We start from the raw sequence: 13,013 nt of genomic DNA on the forward strand, positions 1-13,013 counted from the left end.
ATTACTTGAGGCCAGAAGTTCGAGACCAGCCTGGCCAACATGGCGAAAACCTCATCTCTAGTAAAAATACAAAAATTAGCCTGGCATGGTGATCTGTGCCTGTAGTCCCAGCTACTTGGGAGGCTGAGGTGGGAGAATGGCTTGAACCCAGAAGGCAAAAGCTGCAGCAGTGAGCCAAGATCATGCCATTGCACTCTAGCCTGGGTGACAGAGCAAGATTCTGTCTCAATAATAATAATAATAATAATAATAATAATAATAATAATAAATGTATCAGCAAAACCAACATACAGAGTTTTTTTTAACCTTTTCAGATGTTTTAATGAAATCTTGGTCTTCTTTCTGTGAACATAGCTCTAAAACAATATCATGGAATATTTTAAACATGTTCTTTAACATGTATTTTAAACATGTTTTTCTCTGTACAAAATGGAGAGGATAATATAATTAATAATACATTTTTGTGTGCTCATTTGTTAGTTTCAGCAGTCATCAATAATCTGCTCATTTTTCATACAGCTATTCCACTTTAATTTCATTCATTTTCTTGATGTTTCTTTGATTTTTAAGTTTATTCTTAAATTTTACTGTGCTGGAGTATTTTTAAAATTTTTATTATTCCTTTCTTGTTGCAGCACCTGCTGTAGTGTTTTAAAGCAGATCCCAGATACTGTATCATCATACTTGTAAATACTACTATAGTGTATAATTGTAACAGATAAGGGCTTTTTAAAAACATAATTACAGTTGGGTGTGTTGGTACACACCTGTGGTCCCAGCTACCCAGGAGGCTGAGGATTGCTGGAGCCCAGTTCTGGGCCACATTGCACTGTGCTTGATCAGTTGTTCATACTAAGTTTGGCATCAGTATGGTTACCTCCCAGACCGAAGGACCACCAGGTTGCTTAAGTAGAGGTTAATTGGCTAGGTCAGAAACAGAACAGGTCAAAACTCCCATGCTGATCAATAGTGCGATCACTCCTGTGATAGCCACTGTGCTGCAGCCTGGGCAATATAGCAAGACTCTCTCTCTTAAAAAAAAAAAAAAAAAGAAAGAAAACATAATTGTAGTATCATTATCAACCAAAATAAAAGCAATTCTTTATTATCATTTAATATTCTATCTGTGTTCTTTTTTTCTAATATACTGAAAAATATCTTTACTTGGTTGGTTTGTTTAAGTCAAGATTCAAAAAAGGTATTTTGCATTTGGTTGTTATGTCTCATACATTTTTTAAAAAATTGTAATAGTATTCTTTCCTCCTATTCCCTATTCTCCCCCCCACACACAACCCACTAAGCGAGACATTTGTGCTCTAGAATCTCCCATGTTTCCAGTTTTGATTTTGATTTTATCTTCGTAGTGTAATTTAATGTGTTCCTCTTTCATATTTCCTATAAACTGGTCATTGCACTCAGAGGCTTGATTTTAGATTCACTGTCTTTTTTGGGGGCCAGGGAGAATGTGCAAGAATACTTTATAGACACTCTGATTGCAAAATATAAAGAAGCATTTAATAACTGGTTGTCATGCTTTCGATGATGTTAATAGGTTGGGTGTTATTAGCCTGACTGATCAATTATAAAGTTTTCTTTCAAACTTGTGCCTAATGGTTTTTGTAGCCTTTCGTTGCCTAAATTTCGTTAGGATGTGTAAGATGGTGATTTTTCTAATGATGTCATTTCCTCTGCATTTATTAAGTGTGTGATTCTCCTATTATGGAGGGAGAAAAAAAAAACTTCCTCTCATTAACCTTTTGGTTACCCTGAAATGTAAAGCATACTGAATAGGCAGTATAAATGTTTGATTGTTTTCCTTTATTGTTTTTCATATTAATGAGTTAACTTTGAGGCTCCAAAGCTAACCAATGATAAGTGTACAGAAATTTTATTATTAAGTATGTTACATATTTGATGTATTTCTATCCAGTGCTGTCATTCTTCTTCTTTTATTTTGAGACAGAGTTTTGTTTTTGTTGCCCAGGCTGGAGTGCAATGGTGCAGTCTTGGCTCACTGCAACCTCTGCCTCCTAATTTCAAGTGATTCTTCTGCCTCAGCCTCCCAAGTAGCTGGGATTACAGGCATGCACCACCACGCCCAGCTAATTTTTTGTATTTAGTAGAGACAGAGTTTCACCATGTTGGCCAGGCTGGTCTCAAACTCCTGACCTCAGGTGATCCACCTGCCTCTGCCTCCTAAAGTGCTGGGATTACAGGCCTGAGCCACTGTACCCAGCCACTTTCTTGATGCTCAAATTTTTCTCTTTGGCTAGTAGGAGCACCCCCACACCACCACCACCACATATTTATGTATCTTTTTTTGTAAGAGAAGAATTAAATCGTGAGTTCATACTGATTTGTCTAATTCAAATAAAATATTTTTTATCTTAATGTCTTCTATTTTGTAACTTATAGCTTTTCTTTTTTTTAGAGATAGGGTCTTGCTCTGCCACCCTGGCTGGAGTGCAGATCATAGCTCACTACAGCCTTGAGTGTCAGGGCTTAAATGATCCTCTCACCTTAGCCTCCCAAGTAGCTAAAACTATAGGTGTGTACCACCACACCTGGGTTTGTTGTTGTAGTAGTAGTAGTAGTAGTAGTAGTAGTAGTAGTAGTAGTAGTAGAAGTAGAAGAAGTAGAAGTAGTAGAAGAAGTAGAAGAAGTAGAAGAAGTAGAGACAGGGCCTGGCTATGTTACCCAGGCTGGTCTCAAGCAATCATCCCACCTTGGCCTGCCCAAATGCTAGGACTACAGGTGTGAGCCACCATGCCTGGCCTATTTTTGTGTCTTTTAAGGTTAAAATACTGCTTCATAACATTACTTGCTTTGTCTGTCTGTAATAGCTTTCACAGTAAAAAAGCTAACAACAGAATCACTGAGTGCTGTTTAATGTTGGTTTCTGGTTATTTTTCTGTTTAGGATTTAGACTTCTAGGGATGGGTAGTCAAAATGTATGTATTAAAATCACTAGAAATACTACTTCTCTGTGTGAGTGTATCTTTGTATACAGATAGGTTTATTTGTTGTTGGATTTTTTTTGCCCAAATTTTAGATTTTCTTTTTTTAGTTAATTTTGTCTTCTAATTAAATAAAAGCATATACATGGTTCTAAAGTCAAAACCATATGTCAAGGTATTTTTGGAGAGGTCTTCCTGCTCTGTTCCTGCCACTATAGGTAACTGTCTTTATTAGGTTTTGGTTTATACTTCGTTTTTGAAAAAAAGAAAAAATCTCTACTCTCGCTCGCGTGCTGTCTCTCTCACTTTTCCCCTCTCTCGCTTTCTCTTTCCCTCTCTCCCTCTCTTTTTGTCTCATACACAGATGTTCCTCCTTCTCCATTCCTACACAAAGGAAGAAGGAACCTGAATATATCATTCTGCACCTTGCTTTTCTTCTTTAACAGGATGTCCTAGAGATCACCTTTTAGCAATATGTAGAGAGCTTCCTCTTTCCCTTTTATTCCAGCTCCATTGGGATCTATTGTAAAATTACTTTTGTAGAGGTTTAAGTTTTTAAAGGCTCATTCTGAGTTCTTCATGGAAGTGACAAGTTTCTCCTTTCTTCTTTTTTTTCTTCTTTTTCAGAAAAATCGTTGCTTATATGTATTTGGTGGCCAGCGATCAAAGACCTATTTGAATGATTTCTTTAGTTATGATGTGGACTCTGATCATGTAGACATAATATCAGATGGCACCAAGAAAGACTCTGGGATGGGTAAGGGCATTGAGTGATTTCTTTTCTCATGTCTTAATTACTTTAGGTAGAAAACTACAATTCATTCTCTTTTCTTTCTAATCATTTTTCACCCTTTCTTTATTTCCTTAATTGAGTAATTCTGAGTAAGAGAAAGAAAATTCTATCAGCTTATTCAGTTCTATCTGTTTTTAAATATGTATAAAGTTTTTAAGCTATTGATTCTTGCAACCCGCCGCCCAACCCTCAACAAGCACACACACAAACAATTCATTTAGAAATTCACATACTTTCTGCTCGAAGGAAATCCTTCGATTGGGGGGCGGGTTGCAAGAATCAATAGCTTAAAAACTTTTTATTCTATGTTTTTATTCTATGTTTGCTAATTTTTTTCGTCTTCTGTTTTCACTGTAGTGATCTTTATATTAGGCACTAGCATAGTAGGGTGTGTGTCTTAAGCGGGGAACTTCATGGGATTGGTAACACCTTGTAAATTTAAAAACTCAGCATCCAAGAGGTTATTAGTAATGGAATGGCTGGTTTGCTTAGATTATGCATATTGCCCTGGCATAATTATTAATAGTGCACCATTCATTTTCAAAAGTGTCCTGTTTTGATCATTTACAGTTACCCTGCATAGTAGTTGCTTTGCCTGTGATTATTGTACATAAAAGAGTGACTTTGATTAAGGTGCAATGGTTTAAAATGCTAATTTGAACAGTAGGGTGAGAAATTTGATCAGCTTTTCTTTTTAACTGTTGCTTATAAATTGGTGTTTTTTATTAATGACTCATTTGCAAAATGTGGATAAAAGCACCTGTTTCACAGACATTGTTCATTGTCTTCTGTAGGCCCAATATTATTTTAGGCACTTGGGATTCATCTATGGACCTGGAGGATCCTTTCCCTCAGAGGACTCACATTCTAGTGGAGAGAGACCTGCAGTTGTGTTCTAAGTACTATGAAGAAAATACACTGGATGTTTTGATAATGAGTAACAGGGGAGGTCTCATTTAGACAGAGTAGATTGGGAAACCACCTCTGAGGAGATAATCTTTAAGATTTAAGATGAAAAGTAGAGAATTAGGAAGAACCATGTGAAGAACCGAGAGAAGAACAAGTACAGAGTTTCCAAAGCAGTAAGGAACCTGGGGTGTTCGGAAATAGTGGGACTGGTATGAATTGAGGATGGGGAAAGTTGGTATGAAACTAGGTTAGAGCTACAGAGATAAGAGTCGCAGTATTTAGTGCCTTGTTACAAATGCAAGGAGTTTGGATTTTTTTTTTCCGAATAAAATAGGAGATAATTCAAAGGTTTAATATCAGTGTCCTGATCTGATTTAAGTTTTGAAAATACCACTTCTTTGTCTAGGTGTACATTTTCCAAGTGGTTAATTTTGACAATATTCCTGTGAGTTGCATTAGTTCAAAGGCTTGTTGACTGAGGATTTTTATGGCAGGGGTTGAGCATCTGGTTAGAATTACTTCGAAAAATTTCCCACCTAAAACTGTTGCAGTTATACTTGGAATTGAGGAACCTCAGTGGCTCTGTTAGCATATTAGAGTGAAATGGAAATTATTCTCTTTTTTTCTGTCCCCACCCTCCATCTCTGCCTCTCTCACTTTCTTTCTTTTCCTTCCTTTCCATTCGTTTTCCCATGTCCCTCTTACTTCTCCCCCAACTTTCTCTCTCCTCGAGGATTCTAATATGCAGCTGGGATTGAGAACCACTGTTCTGGCTCTCCAGAGTCTATTTCAGTCCTTAGTTAATCTTAGGCAAGTTACCTAATGTCTCAGCTTTTGCTTCCACATTTGTAAATGGCCCAAATTAGATTTTAAGGAAAATACTGTCTCCGTTCATGGCTGCTCTAGGAGTAGAGATGGGTTAACCCTCTAGTTTTGGTTGGTGTTACTGTTGGGTGCCTTAATTTTCACAAAAAGATGTTAGTGCTACCCTCAGGTTCACTAATCTAGCCAGTTAACATCAAATCATGCCAATTTTGCCTCATCTCTCTATTCCCATTGCTGCTTCACTATGAACTAGTTTGGGCTAACATCACCTATTTGGCCTCTGTCTCTAGACTTCCTCTCCCTGTGTACCCTCCCTGCAACCCATTCTCCACACTGCAAGCAGAATACAGCTATTCTGTGTTACCAGTAAAGAATAGAACCATATGCCTTAACATTTATACAGCAGATATTTTTTGGTCACCTACTGTGTGCCAGACAATAAGCTACGCACTAGGAGTACAACTGTGAATGAGGGCCCTATCTTCATGGAGTTACAGTTGTACATGGAGAGGAAAAATAAAGTGACAACCTTACCTTTAGATTAGTGCTAATGAAGAAAAGAACATATTTTTTAAAATATAAACCTGATAGGTGTTCTTCTTCACTTTAAATCTTGTTTCTCCCTGCCCTCAGGATTAAGTCTAAACTTAACGTAATTCACAGACTCTTTTATGATGTGCCCCAGTTCAGTTCTGCAGTCCTGTACTTCGTATCTGTACACTTCTTGCCACCAACTCTCTGTTTCACGACCACCGAATATTAAATCTTTATAGATAGTGTGTTTTACTTGCCTTTGATACTTGCCCATGCTATTCCTCCTACCTGAATCACTTTCCTCTCACCTCCAAAATCTAGCTAACTTGTACTGCTTACCTCTCAGATCTTAGCTTGTAGATTGTTGTCTCCCAAAATTCTCTAATGCCTTAAGCCCAGGTTAGAAATTTAAAAACATGTGGCTCTAGCCATCCTTGTTAACACAATTCTAGGTATTCATCTGGCTGTATAAAATCTTGACTGTGCTTTTCAAAACCTGTACAAACATCAGCTGAAATAGACAAGACTTTGTTCACGATTTCTTAAAGAGCATTCAGTGGTTTCAGTACTCTAGATCTCCTAAAAGTGTTTTACTGAACTAAGTTAGACTGTTCAAAAAACCTCACATCAGAACCATGGTATATTATATTGCCCTCCCATAGAATTACTTTTACCTCACTTTTAAAAAGTACATTTTTTTCTCTCTTACTAGATTATTGTAAGCCATGAAAAGTACTTTTAAGAAGGTGGAATACTATTTAAATTCCCACATTTTAAAATATTCTTAGAAAACACCAATTTTATCCATTATGTAGATGCTCTGTAGCTTATTAATCATTCTGTTGTTTGTTAACTGTTGTTCTAAAGATTTTTTTACTCCAGTTAATTACTGTAATTTGAGATGGACTTAACATATAATTACTGTGTTTATCTGTGATTCAGTAATGTGGCTTATTTGATTAAAATTGTATTTACAATGTGAGTATCAAATGGGATTGTTTGAGCTCATAGAATAAATTTGTTTGAACTATTGAGATCACCGAGATGGTATAGCTAATAGTAAAATTACTGCTGTTTATGTAATTCTGTATTGTCAGATACTATAAAATCTTAAATTGTTGCTCTTTATAATTATCTAAATGTACCATCTTAGATTTAACATCTAAAGATCTGAAGCAACTTTAATTCCTATTTTTAAACTACAGTGTAACAATTTTATGCTCTCCGCAGAAGAAAATTATAATTTAAATCAATGGATTGGCAGCTGCTTTAAGGGATTTATTAGCATTGTGTCTAACACATACATAATTACATCAGAATTCAGCATATCTAAAATTTGAGTTTATTTCTGAGAAACTTTTGGCAATAAGACTGTGAACACAAGGGGTTTAGCAGATTCCCCATATGTAAGCTCTGTATTTAACACTAATTGAAATGTATGTGTAGAAGATGATCTGTCACACCACCAGAGTTTTGTAGTTTGCTATAGAAACTCAGTCTGCTGTAGTAAGAGTGCTTTCTCCTGTTCATATTCATTCAAGTAAGAAACATATATTGAACCTTCTTCATTTGTCAAATGCTAAGTCAAGTATTGGTAATACTGAGCTCTTACAACCTGATCCTTGTTCTTTAGTAGTTATGTATTTAGCTGTTTTGATCTTTAAATTCTGTCCACTCTGTTTTCCCACATCTGCCATTTTTTATTCCATCCTGTTCTAACCGTCGTAGCAGATTGGTACAATTGAAAGAATAGCAAATTGAGAATCGGAAGACTTGGTACTCTCTTTGTCTGGGTCTGCCACTCAGCCCTCTGCAGTTCTAGAAAAATTACATAACTTCCCTGAACCTGATTATTCATCTGAAAATGAGGGGATTGGACCAGTTGATCATAAGACCATCTATCTCCAAAATTTTGAAAATTAAATTTCATTCCCTTCTGCTGTAATCAGGCTGTGAAACTAAGATATGAGGACTATGTGAGTTATGTCTACAGAACTTGATTTATCTATAAATAAATTTTTATGAAAACCTTAAAAGCAAAATCATACTGATTTTCATTTCGGCCCTAGGAATGTGCTTATTGTGCTTACTGACATTTTAAAAAATTAGTATAGTCATAACTCCTTATGTTTCTGATCCTTTTATACTTTTACCAATTAAATGAGTAAAGCCAAACCAGCAACACAGAGAAGATTTTGAAGCTAATGATTTGCTGTCATTAGCTGTCATAAGCAGGTATCTTACATTCTGGTTAAAATGTATTTGGTTCAGCCTTTTTTTTTTTTTTTTTTTTTAACAGTACTTTATCATTATCTGTTAAAATACAAAAAATATGTTTTTTTGACTAAGCATTTTACAAAACCCAGGAACTTTTCCTACTCATATACTTTTATACATAGATTAGTTACTGAACTAGAAAATGGTAGCGCTTATTTTCAACATAACTAGGCTTCACTGCTGTCAGTTTAGTATCTTTTGTATTTGGTGTATCTACTTTTTTAGTAGAGTATCTACTTTTTTCCCTGTCAAAATTATTGGTAATAATAACTTTCCCTAATTTCCCCCTTCCACTCTCCCAGGGGTGTTTTTGCTAGTTACAATTTTACAAAAGTATTTTGTATTTTTAGATATGAAATTTAGGTTACTTGATAGTAAATGAGAATTATTAAGTTCACACGTAAAAACCAACATGCAAGAACACTAACAACAATTTTGAAAATGAAAGTTAATGAAGTAGTACTGGCACTACCAGTTATTTATAAAGCTACAGTTTGGTACAGATTAATGGGATGAAATAGAACAGATAGTATAAAAATGTCCCCAATGCATATGAGAATTTAGTATATGGTAAAGTTGGCATTTCCAGTCAGAGACGAAGAATAGATTAAACAATATATGACATGGAGACATTGCTTAAGACTTGGCAGTATTTTTAAAAAAGGAAAATCTGATTCCAGCCTGGGCAACAGCAAGATTCTTTCTCTTTAAATAAGTAAGTAAGTAAATAAATGAATGAATGAATAAATAAATAAAATATGAATGAATGGGAAAATCTGGATCCCTACTTGACTTTTGTATATCAAAGAAAAGTCTAGGTGAACTTAGGTTTCATACTTAAGAAATAAAATTATAATTCCAATTGTTTTTAATAATCTAGGATTAAGAGAAGACCTTTCTAAACATGCCACAAAACCCAGAAATCGTAAAGAAAAAGAATGTTTGATTTTTGCAAAATTAAAAAATATAAAAAATTGTTAAAATATCAAATAATGACAAGCTAGCAATGAAGACAAAGCTTAGTTCCTACAATGAACAAAAGACTCTTACAAACCAATAAAAGGTGGATAATCCTCTAGTAGAACAATGACAAATGATATGAATAGATACTTTAAAGAAAAAATAATTCATATTGCCAGTAAATTTACACATATACAGATGCTCAGCTTTATTCATAACTTTTAAGTGTAAATTAAAAGATCACACTCAGTGAATGTTGGTATGGCCATGAGGAAGCAGGTATCTTACATTCTGGTTGAAATGTATTTGGTTCAGCCCGTTTTTTTTTTTTTTTTAAACAGTACTTTATCATTATCTGTTAAAATGCAAAAAATATGTTTTTTTGACTAAGCATTTTACAAAACCCAGGAACTTTTCCTACTCATATACTTTTATACATCCACAAAAAATAAACTATACAGAGATATTTATCATAGTATTGCATGCAAGGAGAAAAAATCTGGAGATAGATTGACCATCAATTTATTTGATTTTTATTTATTTGATTGTCCACCAGTAAATAAATTGGTTGGTCCATTCAATGAGTTCAGGTTTTTTGTAGCTTAATACAGCTGAGATAAATCAGTAAATATTGTTGAGTGTCAAAAGCTAGTAATAGAAGTTAGTTCTGAACTGAAGTTGCTGCTAGTGCTTAATAGGTCCCCATCCAACCTTTAAAATGTCCCAACTTTCAAAGAGAAGGATGTGACAGACACTGTTGTTTGCTTACCCAAGAGTCATTGGCTCTTTCTTCTGTTAACCAAACCATAATTTTGTGTAATGGCAAGTTGCCTAACCCCAGGGGATGAATGGTGAATCATTGTTAGTGTAAACCAGTCATTATTATCCTTTGGCAAATTATTTCAGTTTACATTCCTCCCATGTGACACAGTTCTGGCCAGTGAGACATAAAGAAAGTCTACTGGAGGACATTTGACAAAAATGTCTTCCCTGATGGCAATAGAGAGATGCTGAAAGAATTCTTTCCCTCCCTGCTTTGGGTGCTCCATATAAGGATGTGATGCTTAGAGCTGGTACTGGCAAGTTTCAAAAATGAGAAGGCCAAGAAAATTGCCGAAAGTTAACCTAGCACCATGATTTGGTTGAACTCTGAAACAATCTTGGAGCTACTTGCAAAATTTTGTTACATGAGCTAATTAATCTACTGTTAGTTATGTTTTCTGTTACTTGGAGCTGAAAATACCCTAATATATAGTGAATTCATGGAAAGCTGTTTTTTATTAGATTCTGTGTTTCTGTGACAGCTCTGAAGATTGTTATTTTCCTTTGTCTTAGCAAATCAGTAATGAGTATGTGCACTGGACCATGAAGCAAAAATAGAGTTGAGATTAATTCATAAGTTAATGCAATAACATATCTTCCTCAGGAATTCAAAGGACTTCGAAAATGTTTGTTAACTTCTTTTTATCCCCCCTCCCACAGGGTTTCTTTATGTTAAATACTCTGACAATCTCTCCCATTTGCTTAGAGGATAAACCAAGGAAGGAAGAGAAAAGATGTGATTCAGACATATAGATAAAATTTTTTTACTTCCCCTTTAGCTGTTCTATTTTGAGTTTTAAAGATGTTAAAGAAGAAATAGAGTTGAAGGATTATCATTGTAACTTCCTAAAACAATTCTAAAAATAACGAGTTGGCAGTGATGATTGTTGTATCATTCTTATTTTCTTTCAGATAAATGTTCTTTCAAAATATGTTAATGATTAACATTTACTGATCTGCTTGATTAATTTTTCTTTGTGAGTCAGTTTCTAAACTGGTTAAGGTGAAAGACTGGTTAAGGTCCTGGCATTCAGTTGAGCTTTTTAGCAGTTGAATCTTAAAGTTTTTAAAATCATATATGTTGCAGATCTTTTGTCCTTCCCTCCTCCCCCAACTATACCCATTAGAAACTGTTAAATTGGTCGGGCTTGGTGGCTCACGCCTGTAATCCCAGCAGTTTGGGAGGCCGAGGTGGGCAGATCACCTGAGGTTAGGAGTTCAAGATCAGCCTGGCCAACATAGTGAAACCCCAGCTCTACTAAAAATACAAAAGTTAGCCTGGCATGGTGATGCATGGCCATTGTCTTACCTACTCAGGAGACTGAGGCAGAAGAATTGCTGGAACCTGGGAGGCAGAAGTTGCAGTGAACTGAATTCACATTATTGCATTCCAGCCTGAGTGACAGAGTGAGACCCTGCCTCAAAACAAAAAAAAAAAAAAAAAAGAAAAAAGAAAAGAAACTGTTAAAAATGGAAAAGATAGCCTTGTTTTCATCTTGCAAGGAAAATCAGTACAGAAAACTGTATTAATAGTTTTGCCATATTAGAATGAAAGCTGCTTTCTTGGTTTTGGCCTTTAGGTCTTTTTGTTTTCTGATACTGCCATTTTTATTTAACCAGCTTTCATTTTTTTATTATAATTATTATAAAAGTAATGGAATTCACATGATCAATAAAGCAAAACTCAAATAACATAGAATGCTATAAAATGAAAAGTACTTCTGCCAAAGTAGCAAACTGACACAGGCTGCTGATTCCCTTCCCCAGAATCAACCCCAGAGAAATAAAATTGAGAGCAGGTGGATTCCAGAAACTCCTTAAATGAGACTGAAGGCTCTCTCTCCCCCAGATCAACCTTCAGTTAATTTTTACCCTTTCACTATAGAAACTAGCAGCGGTAGCCTATCCTACTAGTGTCAGAATTCCGTGGGCAAACATTATGGCAGTGCAGAAACCGTGCTGGAGTTCAAAGTTGATGAAAACATGTGGACTGACCATCTGTTCTCAATAGTTCATTTCTTCTTCTCTCCTCCCTTTGTCGAGGGAGACTGCCTTCTACTTCCTCTGAAGGGTTTAAAGGTACGAAACTGTTGCATAGGGGTGTGATCATATATGGAAATGATTCTGATTCTTTGTGCCTATGGTTCACAACCCTACGACTTTTCCTCTCTATTTTCCTTAATCTCTACCAGTACTGATGCCAGTTAAGGCCTGGCCTTTGAGTCCTGTCTAGTATATCTTATCGGAAAGAAGAGCTGATTCCCTGAAAAACATTACCTTGCATGCTGACATAACTAGACAGTTGAGGACTACAACTGTCTTAAAAAACAAAAAAGACATACATGATGTAAAGCAGAATTATTAAAACAGATGAATGGCCAGGCATGGTGGCTAATGCCTGCAATCCCGGCACTTTTGGAGGCCGAGGCAGGTGGATCACCTGAGGTCAGGAGTTTGAGACCAGCCTGACCAACATAGAGAAACCCCGTCTCTACTAAAAATACAAAATTAGCCAGGCGCAGTGGCATGTGCCTGTAGTCCCCAGCCACTCGGGAGGCTGAGACAGGAGAATTGCTTGAACCCAGAACCCAGGAGGCGGGAGTTGCAGTCAGCTGAGACTGTGTCATTGTACTCCAGCCTGGGCAACAAGAGCAAAACTCCATCTCAAAAAAAAAACCAACAACAACAGGTGAACCAAGAATTTAAAATAAGCATGATGAATAAACTTAAAGATGTAAGGGAACACACTAGTAATATGAAATAAGATCCAAACATTATAAAAACAGAACCATATGGAAATAGTAGATATGAAAAATATAATTAAAATAAAGACTACAATAAATGTAAGTAGGATGGTATGAATGAATTAATCAATTGGAAGATTAGAGCACTCTCCCAGGAAAAAGCAGGGAAAAAAGATAAAGAAATAGAAAATA

At 35.7% G+C, this 13,013-nt stretch overlaps 1 protein-coding gene across 13 annotated transcripts in view; it reads left to right on the forward strand.

The window, feature by feature from the left end:
• The window catches only part of MKLN1 (muskelin 1), a 389,751-nt gene that overhangs the window by 327,874 nt on the left and 48,864 nt on the right, over positions 1-13,013 (forward strand). For 12 of the 13 annotated variants that reach the window (XR_013414653.1, XR_013414655.1, XR_013414654.1 and 9 more), the window contains 1 exon segment: positions 3,585-3,714. Coding sequence is in view for 10 of the 13 variants with exons in the window: in XM_077994952.1 (XP_077851078.1) it covers positions 3,585-3,714 (130 nt within the window). In the remaining 3 variants the exon portion in view is untranslated. 13 annotated transcript variants of the gene reach the window in all.

This window comes from Macaca mulatta, chromosome 3 (assembly GCF_049350105.2).
Source record: "Macaca mulatta isolate MMU2019108-1 chromosome 3, T2T-MMU8v2.0, whole genome shotgun sequence".
In the NCBI taxonomy this organism is placed as follows: domain Eukaryota; kingdom Metazoa; phylum Chordata; class Mammalia; order Primates; family Cercopithecidae; genus Macaca; species Macaca mulatta.